General features: G+C 42.1%; 1 protein-coding gene across 6 annotated transcripts in view; it reads left to right on the top strand.

Moving 5' to 3' along the window:
* The window catches only part of inpp4b (inositol polyphosphate-4-phosphatase type II B), a 139,518-nt gene that overhangs the window by 51,797 nt on the left and 64,764 nt on the right, over positions 1 to 22,957 (top strand). For 5 of the 6 annotated variants that reach the window (XM_047577916.1, XM_047577915.1, XM_047577917.1 and 2 more), the window contains one exon: positions 3,177 to 3,256. In XM_047577916.1, the coding sequence (XP_047433872.1) occupies positions 3,177 to 3,256 (80 nt within the window). Of the gene's footprint in view, positions 1 to 2,945; positions 3,000 to 3,176; positions 3,257 to 22,957 lie in introns of those variants that run through there. The other variant, XM_047577920.1, reaches the window with a different exon arrangement.

The following is a 22,957-nucleotide window of genomic DNA, read 5'->3' as shown; positions in this document are numbered from 1 at the left end:
AGTTTTCTGTCGGCTGCTCCAGCGGCCGCTTGTCAAAGGGATGAGTAAGAGCAGGTGAAAAGATATATAGAAAGAAGAGAGAGCCACAGCAGAGCGTGTGAGATGGGAATAGAGGGAGACCATCATAATCAATCCTCCGTGATCCTGGAAGAGCATCATTTGTCTTCTTCTCTCACTCCACTCCTCCTCTTGGCCTCATCTTTCCCTCATTTTCTGCGGTGCAGCCACTTTGATCTTGCATAAGAAGACGGTCTCCTGAGCTTCATTACTTTTAAAGCCCTCATCGTGAGTGGCCGTAAAAAGATGCTAAGGAATGGATTTCTAAGACCATTTACCAGACGTTCTGTAGCGACTTTCGAGTAATGGCTACGTGGGGATATAATGTTCCTCCGCGGTCCGTAATGGCCTTTCTGTGCCTCCTCCTCTGGGTTATTGAGCCGGACCAGGATTGGCTGTGATACGCCAGCGCGAGGCGAATATGATGTTGAGCATATTAAGTGGTGCCTGCTGGGGATCCTGGCTCTGTTTAATTCATAAGGAAACAGCACTCTGCTGCATCAACTCATACCTGAATGCGATGCTTTGGTTTGTGTGTGTTTCTTGGGAGTCTTTGCTGTTTTCTTAAAACTTCCACACGTGCATTATTTATGGTCACGGTACTTTTTCCCTCTAAGCGCTGACCTTGTCCTCCTCCTCCTCCTCCTCCTGCGTGCGTCTGCATTTCTACCTGCGAAATGCCATAAGCATGTGAGGATTTGTATGGGGCGGCGGGGAGGTGCTGGGAGAGGAAATGATTGAGAGAAAAAGGTCAGTGTACAGGGTGCCCTTTTTTCATCTGATACAGAAGACTGCAGAGAGGCCAAAAGGCCACAAGGGGGGAGGGAAGGAGAGAAAGTAATGCGGTGTTCAGAAGAGGGAGGGAGCAGGATCGGAGGAGTGAAAGTGACAAAAGAACTGGGGGGAACAAAAGAAACTCAAAGCTGCCTTGCAAAATACTTTTAGCCAATCTGAAGTCACGCCTCTGATGACTGACTTATGAGAGGAAATGTATCAGTCATGTAACCAGTCGACTTTGCTGTGTTTCTGGGTGCTATATGATACATGACACTTTTTTTTATTAGTTTTACAACATCACAGAGTATATATATATAAATATACATAACTTTTTTTTCCCTCCTGGGTAACACCAGGTCAGGAAGGAATGTGCTATAAAAAAATACATGGCAGCCTTCTGTGAATGAAGAAATGTGTGTAAGGGTCAAGGCACTGAAATGTACTCCAATCAGGCATAACCATATGACCACCTTCCTAATATTGTATATATCTTCCTTGTGCCTTCAAAACAGTTGTGACTCATCAGAGAATGGACATGGGTCTTCTGAGGGTGTCCTGTGGTGCCTGACAACAGGATGTTGTTAGTGGGGGTCTTTGGGTCCTATGAGTTGAGGGGAGGGGCCTCTGTGGATCATCCCACAGACGATTGATCAGTTTGGGATCTAGTGAATTTGGAGCCCAGCTCAACACCTTGTGCCGTTCTTCGTGTTTTTGAGTTGTTCCTAAACTGTTCGTGTGTCTGTGCTGGGGGTGGCTGATGCCTTCAGGGAGTGTCATTGCTATGGGGTGGGGGTTTCTGGTCTGGTCTAGGTGGGTGCTACATGTCTAAGTAACATCCACATGAAAGCCAGGTCCAAAAGTTTCCCAGCAGATCATTGAATTGTCACAAGATGGTCGATGTCATTCACTCCTCCAGTAGGTGGTTTTAATGTTGTGGCTGATCATGTATCAGTGTGGATTTGTCCATCTTTTGCTATAGAATTACTCGACCAGTAGATCAGTGCACAGAAAACACAGAAAACTGTTTTGATAATTGGGGAATCTCATCAGCTGTTTTCAGATGTCAAGTTAACATGCTTCCTGGCCACACTGTGCGTACCGTGAAAATAAAACAAGAAATTGTTATTATTATTATAATTGAAAAGTTATTATTTAAAACTACACAGATAAAGGTAGGTATTTCCTTTCAGGCTGTGAAACTTTGAGGATATCTGGCATGTTCAGAAGACAGTAGGATCAGTCAAGAAAAATAATAGTTGACAGCAGCCTCGGTCTTGATTGATGACGGATGTGTTGCTAAGGTTACTATTATATTGTATAATACAGATCTGGCCTTTTAGATATTTGCATCTCATTTGCGCCGGCTCACTTCGTTTAGTGGAACGCAGGAAACCGGAGCATGAGAAGCTCTCCGCGTTTGTCTCCCAATACCTGGCGCTCATTTGCATAAATCACAATGTCTGTTTTGATCTTCAGAGGAAAGGTGAAGCGTTGGACGGCTGCGTGAAAGCGGCGGGCCAAGGCGCAAATTGTCTTGTTTCGTAATGTCATTTTAGCCTTCGACAGAACCGTCGGCGGCACAAAAAGCCTAGGAGTGAGAAATAAATTTGGAGGATGAAAGGAGCAGGAGAGGTGCCGCAGCATCTCGAAACCGCGCGAAGGCTGCAGATCTTTAATTAGAGTCTTTTTCCCCCCAGTACGGTGAAATATGTGGACTCACCTTTGTACCTGTTGTTAATTACTCGCCGCGGTGTGATAGCTTTGTTCAAGGCTGCCTGTGTCCTTTGCTGGCAGCTCTCACCTCCCGTAGCACGAGTGAGCATGTTGACGGTGCCTTTATACAAATATATATATATATATATATATATATATATATATATATATATATATATATATATGAGTGCGTATCCAGGCGCGCTCTTGAGGGTTGCGTACCGTGTGTGTTTTACACCAACGTGGATCGTCTCTCTTCGTTATTGATGGGCTCATCCCCTACCTCTCTCTCTCTCCCTCTCTCTCTATCTCTCTCTCTCTGTCTCAGTGACCCAGTTCTCGTGTGCTGACACCCCCTGTTCATATCATGCCTGCAGCAAACACATGTTGTCAGAGCAGTGTGAGAGAGGGGAGAAAGAGGATTAAGGAGAGACAGAAAAGGAGAGTGGATTGTATGTACCTTGAGTCAACATGATCCCACATTTGTGCTTTTTTAGATCGCAGGGATCAGGGGGGATTTCTGACACACGACCCCCAAAAGAGTTTGTTGGTCTTTTTTCTTTTCTTTTCTTTTTTTTTTTCCCTTCATGTAACCAGATGTTCTCTCCTCTGCCTTCTCCTCTCTGCAGAGCTCCTTCCTGGGCAGTGCCACGTTTTCGGTGGGGGATCTGCTGAGGGCCAAAGATGACCGGCTGACCTTGAGTCTCAGGTGAGTGCGTGTCTGTGTCGCGCTCGCGTCCCTCCGGGGCCGAGCAGAAGCCGCACCTCAGAGCGCAGAGGTTGCGCCCCCGTCGCGCGAGAGACGACGGATCAACTTAGACACGAAGCTGAGTTGGGGAAGGGAGACCGCAGATGTCGCAACGGCATCTTTAGGAATGTTCCGGGGTTTGTTTGTTTTTTCGGGATGTCGTGCTCGCGCGTGGGAATACAGTGCCGAGATGTGCTGTAAGAGGGGGTCGGAATAAGTGCCTTTCAGAGAGGCTTTTAAATGAAAGCAGCAGAAATAAATACCTGTCTGCCATGTCTCGCTCTAAACGTGGGCCAATCGCTTCTTGGTTTTTGTTTTTTTCCACAAACAATTTGGTTTGGAGCTCACACACAAACAGAGCCAAAATCTGAGCGTCGGGCAAATAAATCAAGAGTGGAGAATTTAAGTGTTCGTTCTGCAGGAAAGCGTTCTGTGAAAAGGTCAGGAGCATTAATGTCCTCTTTATCTTTAGTCATTCAAGCCAAGGTAATACAATTGCCTGATAAAGCTGACAGAGAAAACCCTAAAGCTCTATATCCAGAAAGTGTTTTCATGGCTTTTGTCTTGACTTCGTCTAAAATCTGCTGATGTAGCCACTGCGGTGGAAACCCACACACTACAACACACCGAGGTTTTGACTGACTTCCAGTTTTTTTTTTTTGTGTCAAGAGTGAAATTTCTCCAACATGGTCACAGGTCAGGTTGTCGCTGGTCAGAGCGGAAGCAAACTTAATTCAGTTCATCCAGGCGGTGAAACCCTGTGTGCTGCTGCTGCTTTTGGTGTTAGTCTCTAATTACTAATTGCTGTGATGATTTTTAAATGTTTTTGTGAAATTTGCAAACTGTAATTGTGACCAACAAAAAGTCTTAATTTGAGGACGTGATTCTTTTCTAAATCATAGATCTTCAGCAGGGGGTCGGCAAAATATTTGGTTGATTAGACATTTTTTTTATATTTTTTAATTTCCCCCCATGAATTTAAATGTCTTTAAATACACATTAATATGAATCCAACATATTTTAGTAAAGGGATAAATGGAGGCAGAAGACGTTATCTTTCAGTCAGGACCTTCAGAGAGACTGAAGCCGTCTCAACGGTGCATCATTTCACACAGAGCGTCTCACTAGTGGAGACCTGTCAATCTAAGGCTCATGTAGGCTCCGCCCCCATCGCTGTTGAGCCAATTGCAGGGCCGCATATTACAAATGGCAGAGAGCACCACACTAAATATGTAAATATATACACCAGTTAGCTATGTTTATTTTATGTTTATGACAGTCACACTGTACTGTTGGACATGTGTGAAATAAATATATCGATATATATTTGAACCTGTGTATTATGTGAATAGCTTAATACTGAATGCAAAATGATGACAAGTATTTATATTTATAAATAGCACAAGGCCAAGTTTAATATATAACACATATATTACTATATAACACGTTACTTAATCTCTCCATCAGGTTGGGGGTCCTTGGCCTGAAAGACATTGAAGGCCACTGTTCTAAATGTATAACCCTCTGCTGTGTATTAACCCAACATGAACTTTTATACCTCTAGTACTCTGGGGTATTTTGTCCTCTTTATTTAGCTACTTTATATCTAAAGCATTGTAGAACTCGACCAATTGCAGCAGGCTGCCATTTAACAAGCCTGACCTTCAAGAGAAATTTGGAATTCATTGTTTACCTCACTGGATGCTTGGAGAAGTAAAGCTCAGGTTTGGATGGAGAACTTTAACCGTCTGAGCCACGGCTCAAATGAAATTATGTGCTCCATTTGAACAGGGAAATTAAATTCCAGTAGGAAACCTCAAGAGTCAACTCAGAAACTCACCAACCTCAAAATTCATCATCTAACCAGTCGTACGCATAATAATGTTCTTTCTGTGACCATGTTTCTGCAGAGTGTGTATTCACAAACATTATATGGATGCAGCCACAGCTGGACTGGTTTCACGTAAACCACCACTGACGAGGTGCTCACTCTACAAACGTTCTCAGGGATTATCAGTTTCTCTCATTTAAAGTTATTTATATCTTTTTTTTCCCCCCCAAGTCATTATGAAACCAGTGGGTAAATTTACGTTATTCTTTTAAAAATGATTCCATCATTGGGTAGATATTAGGTGTCAAAGATGTACGTTTGAGTTCACTTCCTCCCACTCATTTAAATATATCACACTGGGCTCCAAATGACGAGATGGTGCAGAAGATTGTTAGAGCCACCCATGAGAAAAACAAATTAAAAATAGAGAAGGGAGTTTTTTTTTTTTTTCCATTCGCTTTGAGGAAAAAGTCAAAATTTCGAGAAAAGAAGTAAAAAATTTTGAGAAAAAAGTTGAAATACAATTTGACAATGAAAATGTATTTTGACTTTTTTCTCAAAGTGCACAATGAAAAACAAATCTACCTCCTCTAATGCTCTTTCATAAGATGGTGACAGACAATATTCAAGATTATAAAAAAGGGGGTGGGGCTGTCACTGTGCATACGTCCGTGTTTTATGTGCCGTCTATGTTTGTTATTAACTAGTATTACTAATAATGGCCTCTTACTTTAGAGGCAGATAGAAGGCAGCATCATATCTCGGATAAGTTGACTGTGGGGTTTTTAGTTCTTGTAGTTCTTAATATTTGTTCTGGCTGTTCAAACATTTATTGGAATGTATGTGTTTACTAAAATACTAGCATTTTGTCATGTAACACACGTCATCAGATACATTCAGTAGAACGAGCATACAGAATGTTTTATGTCTGTGCTGCTGGAGCATGTGATTCAACAGTGAGACCATTTTCCCTCCACATGTAAACTGTTAGGATGAATATGTCCCTGCATCCCCGCGTTTGTGTTGTCAGACTCGATTCCCTTTTTCCTTCACTCTCACAGTTGTGTCTGAAAATATGCCCCTTCGGCAATCCTCCTTTTTGTAGTCTCTTTTGTTATGCTTTTCATTTCCTGTAGGCGATCCCAGGTCACTTGGTATAATTGTATGTTGCATGATTGACTATGCGAGCTGCAGTGGGTCATAGAGAGCCCTGTGTACCTTCACATTTATATGTGTGTGTGTGTATGTGTGGGTATATTCAGGCGCTTTTCTTATTCTTGAACACCACCGAATTGTTGTCTTACTCCGCTGCTGTGTTTCTGGTTCAGTTTATTGTTTGGTGGAGTGTGTTTTATTCCCGAGGAAAACAAAAAGTCCTCCCGCGGTACCTACAGCGCTGCTTTTTAATAACTGAGGAAAAATCATTTTCCCCGAATCAACAGTTGCCTCGGTATTGAAAGATACTACCTCTGTCACTGTCAGTATTGTTTTTTCTGCACAATCTAAACTTATCTTATTATAAACTTATCGTATTGAATGATTTCTTGAAGTAAAACACGTTCATTTCTTTTAGATCATAGGTCTTCAACGAGGGGTCCGCGACCCCTACGGAGTCCATGGAGGTACTGGGGGGGGTCACAAAATCTTTGGTTGATTAGACATTTTTTTATATATTTTTTTATATATTTTTTTCATTTCTACCCACAAATTTAAATTTCTTTAATTACACATTAACAGGAATTCAACATATTTTAGTAAAGGGATAAGTGACAGCTTAATACTGAATGCAAAATGATAATAATAATATATTAAATAGGGGGTTCTTGGGATGAAAAACTTTGAAGACCCCTGTTTTAGATACAGGTTAAAGGTTCATCTTACCTTTTCAGACCTCTTATTGTTGTAGGTGTCATTAAAACTGCATTGAAGAACCCTGTGCAAATGTAAATTGGTTAACAAACAAATGCAAAATACTGTTCCGTAATACAGGGATCTGTTAAAGAATAAAAGATTATTCAAGTGCTGTTACACTACTTCTGATTTAAAGTAGTTTAAGGTATGATGACGAGGAACTCATAAGTCAAATAATGACATGTACCACACTGAAAACCCTTGCTACGCACACACTGATTGTGGCCTGAAGAGATGTTGCTGGTGTGGTGTTGGAGCGTGAATGTGTTACACTGATAGTTGGTGATGCAAACATAACGCACACAGACATACCAAGAAAACGGTCTTAATTTGAAATGCTGTACGCTCGTTGGTCCATCCAGTGAGAAAACATTTCAAAGACGAGCTGCTTTACATGATGATTCACTGTGGCCTGTTTGACTCGTGGAAGTGTCTGTGAGTCACAGTTCACATTAGTTCTGCTGGCCAAGCAGCCCGCATGCTGCAGACATGGGCAGGAATGCAGTTCTACTTCTGTCCATCACAGGAACAGATGCTTCATTTTAACACAATGTTCTAATCCCTCCACTCAGTCGGTTGTTGCAGAAAGTCAGTTGATTTGAGCTCCTTTGGTCTGCCGAGGGAAAGTGGGACTACTTTATCTCCGCGAGGCGAGGATTGATTCCCTTCAGTGAATCTCAAAACCAATTGGACTTTGACCAACTTCTCCTCATAAGCTCTCAATTTACATTGCTGCTGAGCATATGTGGAAAGGAAATTGGTATTTGACCAGCGCCCGTGTGTGTGTATGTTATTTTTTATTTTTTTTGCATTTGCTTCTGCCCTTCAGTAAAGTTCTTTCCACTACGGGTCCGTCCACCTCAGAGCTCATTCCTTTTTCCCATGAATAAGGAAATTTCTGCTCCTTTCTCAGGTCTCATGCTGACTTTCATGCGTAGCTGTTCAGGTTGTTTGTCACGGCTCGTTTTTGTTTTGTTTTAGGCACGGCCTGGTTTGATTCGGGTCACTTTTTGAGGGTTGGATAGTTGGACTCAACCCAAGTGCAGATCTTTCTGCAGGAGCCAAGAAAAGCGATGGTGAGAAATTTGACGACCAAAAAGTGCACAAAGGTGCTGCAGACGCACTTCATGAAAATGGTTTCAGCGCGTGATTATGAAACGCAAACACCATCAGAAAGTGCTAGTTGAAGAGTGAGAGTGTTTCGCTGAGGTCTTTGACTTCATTAATGAAAGAACAAATACCTTAAAGGGAGTTGCTAATGACAAGTTTGCTCCGCACACAAGGTCAGCTCAAGTTTATCTGCTGCTGATTTTGTACCGTGCCTGCAGGAAAACGTCACAAAAATATAAAGTTGAATGTCTTCACTCAAGGCTGCAGTCTCTGGCTGTAAATTTGCTAGTGAAGATGTATGAAGAGATAACATTATCACTTGTTGTGTGAAGATTTCTGTTTTGATTGACATGAAGTCACCTTAAAAGGCATCTGAGACCAGGGTTTTATGTGGCTAGGATTATAACTGCTCGCGTATGTAGATGGTTAGCTCTTTGGACACTGCCCTATTTACATATTTAGACAGTTCAGAGAAAGATTAGCATGTGTGCATTTTTAAATTAACTTCCTTGCTGCTCTGATTTGGGCTCCACCACCTCATTAGTGAAGTTGGGAATCGTTGAGCTGGAAGATGCTACAACTCTTTCAAGAGCTCCTCCTATCATCCCATATAGTTTAATATTAATTATATTTTTTTAACTTATGATTAATTAAAACATAAACACATTTTACCCTGCTGTTAATTAATGACCCCATTATTAAATCTGCTGTAACTGTTAACCTACCTCCACACTAAATATAAGACAGTGGGCAGTTGTTTCCATGCTGCCTTTGTCCTGGTACCTGCATAGTGCTTCTAATAATAAATGTCTCAGTTCAAGTGGTGTATGGCCTAGGACTTCATGCCAGCTTCCCTTGTGACTAAGAATAATGAAGGAACTACTGTTACAGGTAATCACAGCTGTCTGCATATAATACATACCTGGAGTATTTGCTGCAGCAGCGCAACAAGTGAGCTTTTTACCCTGAGTTTATTTATGCAGAGTCATTTTCACTGGATATTTTTTATTTATTTATTATTTTTTTTGCATACATTTGCAATTGCTTAACCTGCCTCTTCTAGCTGCGTGGACATTTTTATTTATTTATTTATTTTTTTCTCCCAAATAACCTAAGGAGACGTGCTTCTGAGTTCAGATCAGTCTGCCAGGCACACATATTCTAAATCTAGCCTGGCTTTAAATGTGAACCCGCAGTCTGAGTACCAGAGGAGATGTCAGCGCTGCAGAGGTCTCTCAATAATGCATGTTATTTATACACAAAGAAAGGAAGATTATTATCTCCAAAACTTGATGTTAGTCTCCTGCGTACACGCGCAGCAGTGCACAGTGCAGCCTAAATGGGACATGAGAAATGTGCGTGTACAAGAAGTGCGTCCAGATGAAAGGCCCGTGTTTAACAAATTAACTCCCTCCAGTATTTATATTGCTAACCCAGCCTTGTTTTGTCCATTGCACTTGTTCTGTTGCTGTCCCCTCAGTCTCCTGCACCGTAGTTCCCTTCCCTTTTGCACTACTCGTTATCTCTAAAACTTCATGTGCTCGGTAAGAGAGACACTCTATGACCCAGTTGTACAGCACAGTTCCAGATTTTATTTCGGTAAGAATTTGTATGTGTGTGTCAGCGTGCATGCGTGATCTGTGTGTGGATCAGAAGTTTGCCGTGGCGGGGGTGCGTCGGGATAGACGAGCTCCTCCGCCGCCGGCCTTCATGTCTAATTCATCCGTTCCCATCGGATGGAACAGTTCTTTACTATCCCAGTTGTAACAGTTTAGTTGCTATCACGATACAATCATTTTACCCCCCGCAGAGTTCTTAGTGTCGCCCTCTCCCAATTCTCAAACTTATCAACAGGAAGCCAACTCTCCCTTACACAGTATCCCCTGTGACCGATTTTTATCCGAGCCTGACCTAAAAGCCTAAAGATCAGCTCTCTGATCCAGCTGTTCTGGAGAAAAATTGCGGTCGTGGCTGCAGGTAAAGTTGCGTGTGTACTTGTATTTATCACACTGTGGGGGACATTAATCTTTCCACAGTCATTTGGAGAGAAAAAAGCTGTTCCCCACCAGATAAACAGTTTCATTTTAGGGCTTGTTTGGGTTGAGATTGTGTTGAGGTTAGAGGGTTTGAGGTTATCTGTGATCTATGGCTCAATAAGGCAAGTGTGCCCCAAAAGCATCATGTACAGTATCTGGCTGTGTGTTTGGGAGCCCGTCATGTTACATGATAAATGATGTGACATTATGTCAACAAAGTAAAATACACAACAGTGCTAATTAAGGTTTATTTGACTTATTTTGATATTTACAGATGTGCTTTTGTGAACCTGTGCGTGCCCTGAATGGAACGCTGTCTGGCTAATTACACTCCTCCACTGAGTGCTACTTCTTTCCTCCCTAGTGGCAGGCGGCACACACCGGCATATATTACCGCATGTCATCGTTTTCTCTTCTCAATTTAAACCGGAGTAACATTTAGTCTGATAAGACAGAAAATGAAACGAGCAGGATAATTATTCAACATATGAACGTCTTTATTTGTGGCCTCATTGTTTCATTGCTGCGGCGGTGAAACGAGGAACATATGTACCGAAGCACTAAAGGACACTTAGAGCCGCGGCATTTGGGTGTATGGCTGGTGGGGAATGTTTTATCGGTAGGCTGCACATTGAGATGTTTTTTTCTGTGCGCGTGCGTGTGGGGGGATCACCCAGTAAAATTAATTTAATGCAGGTGAGGGCGTGCATCTGCGCGCACGCGTTCTCAAAGCACGTGCACGCCGGCAGTCGCTGCAAATAATACAGTAAATGCAATATTGTCGAGACACGCCGGGGCAGAAAAAGCTCCTTTGGAATAAAATAGATGCACACACGGCTTCTTTTTCCCCCTCTAATACTTAAACTGCTTCTTTTCTGCACAGTTTTCTGCATGTGCTGTCGGATCCCTCGGGCATTATGCCTCACGGGCAGAGTATGACATTAACTAGCTCGGCCTGTGGCAGTCCTTGGCATCAGAATGAAGCTCTAAGAGAAAAATTACCAAAAGAAGGGAATATTCAATTGACATCCTGCCTTAATTATCTGCCGCGAGCAATTAAAGTTCCAATAAACTTAGCTGGAACATCAGGTGTACCTCCAAGCACAGTACAGAGCTGTTAACCTAACATCCACATTAAACAAGATAATAGAGCGGGGCTCGGATCGATAAGCCCGGGTCGGTCGTTCATCAGGCTTTTCCCGCGGTTCATCTCTTTGGAACATAACACGTATAAGTTAAAGTGATGGGCGAGTGAGATGTGGTGTTAAGAGGCAAAGATGGAGACGAGAGATTCAATAAATCTGGCCCAATGTGGTGCTGAGGCATGCCACGGGCACTGCTCATGCCAAGTCCTTGTCTAAGAGATGAGAGGTTGATAATGAGGACAAACGGGAGGGAGGAAGAGGGGAAGAGAAAGTGTAAAAAATAATCACGTCTCCGCTTTCTGTTTGTTTCTTTGCATGCCACCCTGTATTTTTGCCACAAGATTAAATTTCGGCGTTCCATCGTTCATGCTCCCCGCTGAGGCAATGATCGGAGAGCAATGCAATCTTTCCTTTTGCTCCATCTCCAGTGTGTGCTGCAAGGAGAGGTCATGCATAATATCCTGCCTTGCCTCTTGCCTCGCTATCATCCGCAGCTCATCCGCAGCTCATGCGGATCATCGTGCGATTCAGTGTCCATTTGTAAACATATACTGGCTTTAAATAATTAAATATTTGCGTTCCTAACAGGGTGCACTGTGGTAGTAATGCTCCTCTTCTTCTCCTCCTCATCGACCTAATTTATTGAGAGCTATCGAGTAGCCGCGCGTTAGCTGGCATCAAGTTCACGCAAGACCCTCCGCACGGCTTTGTTTCGTGTTTCTATTTGGAAATGTGTTTCATTGCAAGCAGTTGGTTGGAAGCTACTGCCTCTGTGGCTATGTGGGACGGCGCTTTGCAAAATTGTGTGTTTCTATGATGGTGGGCACACTGGCTAAACATTTCTTTTTTATGACACATAGTCACAGTTTGACTCTCAGCACAGCCAAGCGACTGATTAGCCTGTTAGCTAATCTGTTACTTTCCAGCTTCCTGGTGCACAAATGCCTGGAAAATAGGCCTAACTTACAAAAGTTTAGAGGGGAAAAGTTTGGTCAAGAGTCTCTCTGTTGGGAACTGATTATGCAGAGGTCGTCATACATGTTCAGTTTGTCCAGTTTGTTTACGACAAAATGGCTCTGATTGATTGTTGGACTATCCAGATGTGTGCAGGGATGTTTTTTTTCTCTTAATCAATTGAAACTTGCCTCATACTGGGGTCCCAACAGGGTGACAGGCTAGGCCTATATGCAGTATCTATGAAATCCACCTTGGTACTACAAATATTTTAACATACGTCATGCAAAGAAAGAAAAAAATTGAAGTTTTGGAAATACTGTACATCGGGCTCAAAAACATTAATTTTGTCTTCTTTAAAATCTTTCTGTGTGTTTGATTCTTTTGATAAGACAAAGGGGATGGGTGAGATTTTAAATATCTGACCCATGTTCTGACTGTCATCTTCTTCGGAGGCGTCACCTGGTAGAAATGACGTGTCGTTTTAAAAAGGTGTTGCTCCTGCGGGCGTGAGCGACCTGACGGATCTGACAGATCCACCAGGTCGGCCACGCGCCCCGCCTTCCGACGGTCTCTAGAGGGGAGAGTCCCATGTGTAGGAGAGCATGAATGCTCCCTAATGACACGTCGCTTCTGCCAGATCACGCCTCTGAAGAAGACTGTAGATGACAGTCGAAACATGGGTCAGGTTTTTAAAATCTTACTTAATCTTTGTCTTACCAAAAGAACCAAACACCGCTGTACACCAGGAATCGAAACAAGGGTTCATATTGGAATAAATGGACTTCTGGTTGACTCACAAACACAGAGCTGCTGTATGTGAATGCTGCGATCCACGCGAAAACTACAGCAAATACATGGTTGTATATGCATTACAGTCATTTCCACAAAGCTTATACTGCATGTGAAGTGTATTTGATCCCATGTTCTTCTTGAAATGTGCATACAATGACTCACCAACTACAAATGAAGCCCTGCACACCCACACAGACGTTCTCAGTTTACACCTTTTCTCATGATAGTAGTGTTATACTGCTATTCTGGCAGTCAGAAGGATAAAGTTCAAGGTGTAATTTGTCCCAAACTTAAATCATACAGCGAAGCCGGTAGGCAAATGAAAAGGATGTCAAGCTCAGCCCCATGCAGCGCAGAGGTTTAATCAGCCAGAATAGATTTAGATAATAGATTTTAATGAATGATATATATCTTTTTTAAACTAGCTTCTAAACCTCACAAATACATTTCCACAGTTAACCTTCAAAGCTTAGAACATCACCACATTTAGCTCGGATAAAGGCAGAAAAGGTTAATTTCCCTACTGTTGCTGCATTTGTTTTGCCGTCTGATTCCTCTAACCTTTGGGAATCGGTGGTGTCACCAGTTCATTGCCGTTTTAAGCACAAAGAAGATCAACTCACATGTACTGGACTTGTGTTTGTCCAGTCGTGCATGATGCACATCCTCTGTGACATGTATCTTCTATTAGCATAACATGAAGCTCATGTTTGCTCATGTTGTTGACACCGTTTCCTGTAAACTGTGCGTGGAAGCGTCTATTATTTTACTTACCTGGAACTGCAGTTTATTTATACACCTCTGCGGTGAGTGAAAGGAAGACTCCTCCACAGTGTCTTTGTCCCTGTCTTTTTGTGTGTCCACAGATACAAGAGTCACAGAGGGTCTCTTATTATTACTGCATACATTCCAGTATTTACATATATTCTGAATTCCTATTACTGCTCCACGTTAATGTGAAATTATATATTTCAGAAGTTCAACATAACCGCATAGCATCAGATCCCAGTGTCTTTTCAACGTGAGAACCTCCGGAGCAGGAGCCTATGCAGAATACAAACTACTGGCCTTGTCTGTACCAATGACCTGTGTCAATACACCTCTTAAATCCATTTCATTTGCTGGGAATTGGAAGTGAGCTCTGTGCTGCCTGCCATAACCTGCTTTGAAAGGCTAGTTTTGATATCAGTGAGTTACAGCTGACCTTTCTTATCGCATGTGTGGTTTTTTTTAAGTGACTTGGAGTCCCTTGGGGACTGTTAGCCGTAGACTCACCTTGTTGTTATGATCTCAGTCTGCTCGGTGAACGTGATTTATTTCAAAGTGTGAATGTGAATATATCACTCCTCCACATTACTTTCACGGGCTTTAAACTAGAAAAAAAACTTCTCTAAAATTAAACGTTTATTAACTACTCTCTATGTAAATGTATATTGAGGATCCTGAGGGGACATTGACCATCTACAATAGAGTCACTTTTTGTATGGCATATTTGTCAAGACAGAGTGAACCATTTGAGTTTGTCCACTACGGTAACTGGTATCTGGACGTTTTGATGCTGAATTTTGGTCACGTGCCGCAACAGGATTAGCTGTTAGCGTGCTAATATTAGCTCGTAACCTAGCTACTGACTGTAAGTGCATGGGGACAGACATAATATGGGTTACCGCGATGAACATAAGGTTGAGCCTGACAATTGGAGTGTGCCAAAAAGATCACAGTAGAGAGGATAATCTTCTTTAATAATCGTAATAATAGGGCTTTTCATCTCGCACCACCCTCTGAGCAAGCTTCCTTGTCCGTCTTTTTTGTGGTGTGTAATGTGTTTCAGGTTTTATTTTTACTCTGTACCTGCTGCTCAGTGTTTGTAGAAACTAAACATTGGTCACAGCGCACTCTCACAGCCTTCACATTCTTCCAACATAAGTACATTGACTGCACGTGAAGCTCTTTAGCTTCATGCACTAACCCAGTAACTACTAACTGTCTGCTGTTGTTAGTCTGATTGTAGCACGTACTGAAAACTGAGAAACACAACCGATTACAGACGGATTAAGTAGTGAAACCGTATGAGAGGCCGTTTAGGAAATAATTCATGTTTGCTCTCACACTCACTATCAAACTCTCTCACAAACACTACTGTAGTGTTGACAGTTTGATAGTATGTGTGTGTGACTATGATAATGTTTGTAAGATGTAGATGTTTGTACGATAGTAGGTGTGAGAGCAAATATAAATGATTTCCTAAACGGACTCTCATAAAACCGTGTAGGTAAACAGCTCCCGAAATCCTGTGACAACAGATACGCCTCGACCAATAAAGAAATTGATATCTGATGATAAACAGTGTATCCCGAGCGATTTGATTAACAGGCATCCAGCGTCCACAGATACTACTCGACATGTGATCACAGTTTCCCATCCTGTAAGAAATTAAAAGTCAACATCATTTGGAGTACAGTTAGAATATTACAACAGCTGGTGTCTCCAATGGATCACTACCTCCTGTTGCTTCATAACCATGAACATTGCTGTTTGTTTGTGTGTGTGTGTGTGTGTGTGTGTGTGTGTGTGTGTGTGTGTGTGTGTGTGTGTGTGTGTGTGTGTGTGCGCTCCTGAAAGTTGGAAGACGATACAAATTGTGGAACAAGCTGTAAAGCTTCACTCTTTTATAGCACCAAAGTTCAATTAATCAAGTTATTTATCGCCACCATGTTGTTAGTTATTTTAGAGACTGGTACAAAGTCAAGTCATAAATAATAAAGATGAATAAAGACAGTGGTAATTATTGAGGAAATACTCCGGCTACTCACATAACTAGGTAACCACATGCCAAAGAAGAGGATCATAAATAGAGGAGAGAAGATGAGCAGATGAGATTAATACATTTCAGTTGGTCTAATGATTTACTGCAAGTAAACATCACACAAATGTAAGTGCATAAAACAGTGGCTCTAATCAAATGTAAATCATACACATGGAATTATTTTCATGACAATATAATCCCAATCCAAGGTTCACTTTCTAGGAAGGACTGTGTGTCATTGTTGTGTCACACAGTTAGCACGAGTAGGTTTCAGCTCACACAAAGGCACTAAGTACTTCTCAGTCCTGTTGGTTTAAGCATTTAAGGTGGTGGTAAATAAACAGGAGATACATCTGAATGCCCCAAATGAACTTGAAAGTTGAATGTGAGTAATTTAACCAGAAAAAAAAAAAGAAAAAAAACGTGTCGGTACATTTTAAGAGTCTTGGCCAAGATCTGCGATTTTGTAAAAGCCTTTTAACGACCTTTGTCACTCCTCAGAAAGAAAACACTCCATCTTCAGGGGGTGAGCCAACTTTACACACCGTCTGAAGTAGCATTTTTAAATCAGTCTTAAAAGTCTTTACTAGCGAAAGGCCGCTAAAAAGATGCAGCTCTGCTGAAGATTGAGTAGTCAAATGTCAGGACTAGCGCCGTCCTTCTCACTCCGCTTTTCTCAACAGAAACAGACTCAAGTCACACTGTCCTTATTCTCCCTTTGTTTCTTTACCTTCATCCCCAGAAAGTCACCGTGGATTATACGTCTGCCGAGCGTGTTAAGCTTGAACCCTGCCTGTTTCTCTGCAGACACTCACTCACCCATTCACGTCGCCTGTTCTTTCGACTGTGTGGAGGTAATTGTCGGCATGCGGGCGCATTCGTGTTGTTTTACAGCCCGAAGCACTCCGCAAAGTCAAGGCCCTCCTACCACATCCCCATTCAATCCCTCGCTAGTAAGAGTCAATGGTGCAGAGAACAGCTGTAATTTACTGCCTACCTGTGTCAACAACCCGCTGCATTCACAACCAGTAACAGTAGCTCTTCCACGCGCACGTCTTCCTTCCTAACGTACTTGTGTTGTTTGCATATTAATGAAACGTGTATAAGGAGACAAATTAAATGTGTTGCACATTTATTAACAATGCAGAATGAAACAATTGGCTGCCTCTAAAAGGAGAGCGCTTGCTCATTTGCCCGCCGTCTCTGATTGTGTTCAATCTGTATGCGAGTGTTCCCGGCTGTACGGGCCGTCTAACGCACACGCTCAGGGACTTTATGCCTTTAAGTGCGACACCAAGGTTACAGGCAGCAGACGTATTAATCAAATGACTTGCATAATCTGTTTATCAAGGTACAAGGTGCTGTTTTGCAAGAGCTATTTGGCCGTTCGTCTTAAGAGACTGTCGCCCAAATCGCCCAACCCAAAGACGGAGAAAATGAGACGACGGGCAAGAGATCAAATGCAGGATGTCAGGGTTGAAGCCACGTCGTTCATCAGTGTTTAGGAGGAGATAAATTACAGAAAACGCAAGTGTGGCAAGTGGAAGTAAGAGAATGAGTCTATCAACTTTTTACGTTTTTAAAGGGGAAACATCCATTTATAGAAGTCTGGAAAAAAAAAAGTACGAAGTCTTTTTGTGTGCGTTGAGGAAGCTAAAAGTTATACATTTCCTGACAAGTTCGAGATGAATAAGTGTGGAAATAAAAACAAACAAAATCTGTAGAAAGAAACAGCGGAAACATCAGCGATCCAGCTGCTTTGTGGGTAATGTAGTGTGGTACGCGGTGCATAAATCTAAATGTTTTCGACTCTTTAGTGAGTCAGATAATGTCAGAGAAGCGCTAATGGGCGCTTTCAAAACAGTGGAACGCAAAAACCACCCATCACAGAAGAAAATTATGTGAAATTAATTTCAGCTGTGCCAGCAAATGGAGAATAATAATAAGAATAACCTTTTAGTCAAACAGAAAAATAATTATGATTTAGGTCTGTTTACTTCCACTTGGGTTCCTTCTGTTACGTACATTTGAACATTTAAAGATGTTATTATTATATTTATTATTATAATTATTGTTAATAGATGGGATGTCATAGACGTTGGCAAGAACAGATACATATTTCAAGCCTCCGGCCGTCAGGATGACCTGGACTTCCCGTTTTACTGACTTCTGAATCATTGTGTTTCGTACACAGGAAATAACTGAAATTTCTGCCACTAATGTTGAAACACTCCTTCAAGTAAATATAGCTCGTGCTGACAACAGTAGAAACTTAACCCCAATCTACTGAAGCCCCTCTTTTATCAGTGTGATTAAAGCTTTCCCTTAATTTATGCTTGGCTTGTTTGTCTCTAAGATGCTTTAATAACTTTTTAGACAGTTATTTTTTTATATATATATAATTGATTTACGGTGTCACTTAAAACCGTCCTTGTCTATTTGTTTTTGGTGCCACATCTATCAGTCAGAGGCCTGGATTCATCGTAGACTAACTCCAGAGAGTCGTCACGCCCGGTCAATAAATAGCTCCGCACATAATTACATTGAAAACCCCTCCAACATTTTTCCTTTTACATTTTAACTTTGCAAGCGTTAGTTAGCACACAGATCTGGAGCCTTTGAAGAGAAACCTCTGGCTCCATATTTGACTGATAGCGTAATAAATCATTCACCACTCAGCAAGAACGTAACCAAGCATATTTTGACAAACTATTCCTCAAATATTTCCTCTTCCAGTAAATGTTTTGCTAACTTTAACAATGGAGAAATAAAACCGAACACGCGAATCATACTAAGACGCTAAGACCATCTTCCAGCCGAGCGTGTGTTCGTCGCGTCTGCTGTAGTTTATTGGTTTTTGGCTTCTTTTTTTTTTTTTCCAAGAGCAATTAAAGTACAAAAACCATCTGCCTCAGAGATGAAAAGAGAGTGTTTTGTCAGCTTTTTCACAGTTTGTTGAGAAGTAATTATGGCTGCTCTCTGTGGGGAGCATGCTCTGTCTGTTTTTCTAAGTTATTACACATGAAACAGCCTGTACATTATTTTTTTTCATTTTTTTTTTCCAGAATCTGATAATAACAATAATAATGATGCATCATTTTTATATGTAGCGCTTTATCATAGACACTCAAAGACGCTTTACATTGTTTGGATTGGTTAACTACCTCAGTTGTCACAGCTGCCCTGGAAACCGACCACCACCACACATCACTCACACGCAGTCATACAATACACCAGTTCACAGTGGGAGCAAACTGGAACACAACGGCCGACTATTCGGTTAATGGACGAACGTTCTACCTCCTGAGCGTGATTTTTTGTGTGTGTGTGTGTGTGTGTGTGTGTGTGTGTGTGTGTGTGTGTGGTCGACGGTGCTGACCTCATTTGTCTTAGGGCTGATAATCATTGAGTGAGCGATGGTGAAGGTCATCGTCTGATTGTACAGTACACTCTGTGTCGCTGCACCGGCTGCCCTCACTCACTCAACCGTCTCCTCCGCCCACGCTCATCCAATTGTCATTGATCTGTGCTTAGCTATTCAGTGACTGCATGTACATGAGCCATCTTCACTGTCAGAAATGTGAATGCCTTCGGCCGAGAGCGAGAACGCCACATCTTAATTATCGCTATTCACGCTCATACAAAAGCGTTGTACCTTTTTGTGTGTGTGTGTGTGTGTAATGAGGCAAACTGTTGGTAGTTTACAGTGCTGATAGAAGACAGACGCTGGATAATACACTGGCGCACACCCGTCAGCCACAACATTAAAACCACAGACGAGAGAAGTCGATAAAATTGATCATCTTGTGACGATTCAGTTTTTCTGCTGGGAAACGTTTGGTTCTGCCCGTTGTGTCGATGTTACTAAGACATGTACCACCTGCCTAGAGCAGACCATGCACACCCACCTAACAGCCACCCCCAGCAGGACGCAGCCTGACACAGGCGCACATACAAAAACAGTTTAACACAAAAAACATGAAAAACAACACAAGGTGTTGACCTGAACTGCAAAATTCACCAGATCCCAAACTGATCGAGCGTCCGTGTGATGCACTGGAACAAGCCAAACACAGTCCTTTCTTTTACCAAGTTCGTACAGTTTATCCAGCTTTCAATCCATCTTAAAATTACTAAAGTTACTAAATCATAGGATCTGAATGCTGCCTCCAAGTCTATTTGGAAGAGAAGTCGAGCAAAATCCACTCTGCTTGTTTAATGAAAAAATGCATTCACAGTCTGGATTGGAGAAATCCTCCAACAGTGTCCTTCATACAGAATTCTTTCCAGGTGATATACCACTACTTTAAAGAAACGTCAGGAATATGTAGCTAAGGATGAAGAGATCAGTCACAGTAGCTAAGACAGATGTTTAGTCTCTCAGTGTGAATTAAGCCAATGTTGTTTCTGTAGGCCTGTAATAAAAAACAAAAAACAAAACAAAAAACACTTTGATTGATGTCATTTGTTCTGTGTTTAGTCCTCGTCTCTGCAGATAGTTACTGTTTGACACAAAGCTGCTGCTGCTGCTAACAGATGTGATGAGCAGAAACAAAGTATTTACCCTCGGTCATTACAAAACATCATCACTGAAATAATTATCTGTATGTTAATGTAAAATAGTGACCCCCTCCTTCAATATACCTTTAGCTACAGATTCCAGATTGAAGATGAAATTAAATTCTTTCTGGCCATTTTTTCCACTGTTCTCCTCGGAAAACTGCTTGCCCTGGTGCTTTCTGTCGCACTGACATAAAAGTAAATGTGCTGTGAGGACAGTTCTCGTCGTGCAGAAACACGGCAGCACGTGTGATGGACGCTTTAAAACTCACCAACTGTGTGCAAGTACGTGCCATCCTCTGACGTGGCTTCGACTATGCTTCTACTGATGTGTTGCAGCAGACTATAAAACAGCTTTTAATACATGTAGCTTCCTGTTGATCGCATTCATCACACTGTGTGTGTTTTTTTCAGCTAAATCCACTTATTTTGATTCAGAATTTGATGCTTACTCAGCCTCTTAAGGATAAAAAAGGTCCTCAGCTTACCCCTGCCACTGAGATAAACTTAATTTCAGCGCAAACCGGACTTTTTTTTTTTTTTTTTAAATGAAACTTAAATGGATTCTCAGGGTTTTTTGCATTAATTTTCGAAACTCTTCAAGATACTCTTTCATCAAATAGAAATCAGGGCACTTTTTTTACTTCAAGTATTCCCAACAAGCCAGAGAGACTGTGCTCGCTGTGGTGTCCCCTGGTGATCCTGGCCCGCTCCGTGGACGATTCCTGCAGTGGAGTCTTATTGATTGAGTCATTTCTCCAGTTGCAAATTTTGCAGTTACTGTCGAGTCACGTGACGGCGTCGTCCATCTCCAGTTAAAAAATCAGGACCAGCGCTATTACGTACGAGGCTGGCATTCCCCATCGTTAACGCCTCCTGTCCTAACATCTGTCCTCGGTGAAGAATACTAGCCACTTCTATATTTAGCGCCCCCGTCCAGCTTTATATAGGTCAAGAATCCCATCTACACTTCCACCGCTACACGTCGAGGCTCTAGTGTTCCTCTCGCCTGTGTAGGATCAATTTTTTTCAAAATTTCCTCGGACCACTCCCACTCCGCGGGCAAGCTTTAAAGTGTCATGAAGGCCTCTTAAATCAATCTTCTCTCCAGAATCCGGAGCAAGTAGGAGAATAGCCTCTTCCAGGTTCAGCCGGCTGTATTTTTAGTTTCGCGCAGCTGAGGCGAAAGCCCTTGTGAGGAGAAGAGCTGGTGGTGTTTTGCTTAATTTCTGTAGCTGACAGGTGTTTTCCTCTGTGCGGCTGCCTGCAGAGAAAAGAGCCAGACGGCCACAGAAGTATTGCTGCTTTGAATCTTTTTTGATGAACTTTCACCACTCACGGGCTGTTAAATTAACTCATTAATTCGTTCGTTTGTCCTCTGGAGGGTCGTTGGGGGCGGCTGGAGTCTATCCCAGCCGTCTCCGTGCGAGAGGCGGGGGTACACACCCCGGACAGGTCTCCAGTCTATCGCAAAGCCAATTCAGAATCACCAATTAACCTTACGAGCCATGTCTTTGGACGGTGAGAGAACCCACAGAGACACGGGGAGAATCTCCCCACAGAAATGTCCCAGTCGGACCCAGAACCTTTCTCGCTGTGAGACATCAGTGCTTTTAACAGGTGCCCTGTTAAAGTCAGACCTTTAAATAATTAAGTGCAGCTGTCCTTCCATCACTGTCACTCAGGAGCAGACTGACTACTTGCTGAGTTTTACTCCTCCACTCCACTGTTGTTATCCATCTGTCTGTCTTCCACTTCCACAGAACACATACGGACATTTATGAACTTCGCCACTTCTGGTCTGCTCGGAGCCACGACAGAATGAGTGCAAACTAGTATCAGGTTGTATTGACGGACCAAGACAAACAATCCTTAAAATAAATTTTTAAAAAAATGTCTCCTCATTTTGCACAAGACGATGTAACAGCTGTCACATCAGAATATAAATAGCCACCAAACAAATAGAAACCATGACCGTCTGACACCTACAAAGAAGGAAAAAAAATAACCATAGTAATGACAGTACTTATCATAATTAGGGGAGAGATAATGGTAATGGTATTTATGGTGCTCAGGTTTTTGGTCACATAGCCGTAAACATGTTTGACGAGGACCCGGCTGGTTGAGGTGAATGAGTTTGGAGATGACAGAGGTGAAGACTCGGTCCAGGACGACTGACAGACAAGAAGTTGGTCAGTGTGCAAACAGCACAAGGGAAATACTTAGAGAACTTTTTTTTTTTTTTTTTTTAGTGCTGGTAGTCGCATTTTTCCTGCATGGATGACTGAATGAGATGACGATGAATGACACTGACTGGTTACAGTATATACGGCACCCAGTGTTTCCCACTGGATTTAATGAGATCCTGGCATTTTTCTTTTTTTTTTTTTTTTGGTGGTGGTGGGTGGATCTGCTGTCTCTATAAAAGCCCCAATTATGATGCTGCCCCAAACATTTAAAACAATTCATACAGTATATGAACTGTCTGCACATAAAGTAAGATTATGCATTTCG

This window comes from Mugil cephalus, chromosome 2 (assembly GCF_022458985.1).
Source record: "Mugil cephalus isolate CIBA_MC_2020 chromosome 2, CIBA_Mcephalus_1.1, whole genome shotgun sequence".
NCBI classification, from domain to species: Eukaryota; Metazoa; Chordata; class Actinopteri; order Mugiliformes; family Mugilidae; genus Mugil; species Mugil cephalus.
Note: the sequence above shows the minus strand (reverse complement) of the source record. Positions and strands in the feature narration are given on the sequence as shown.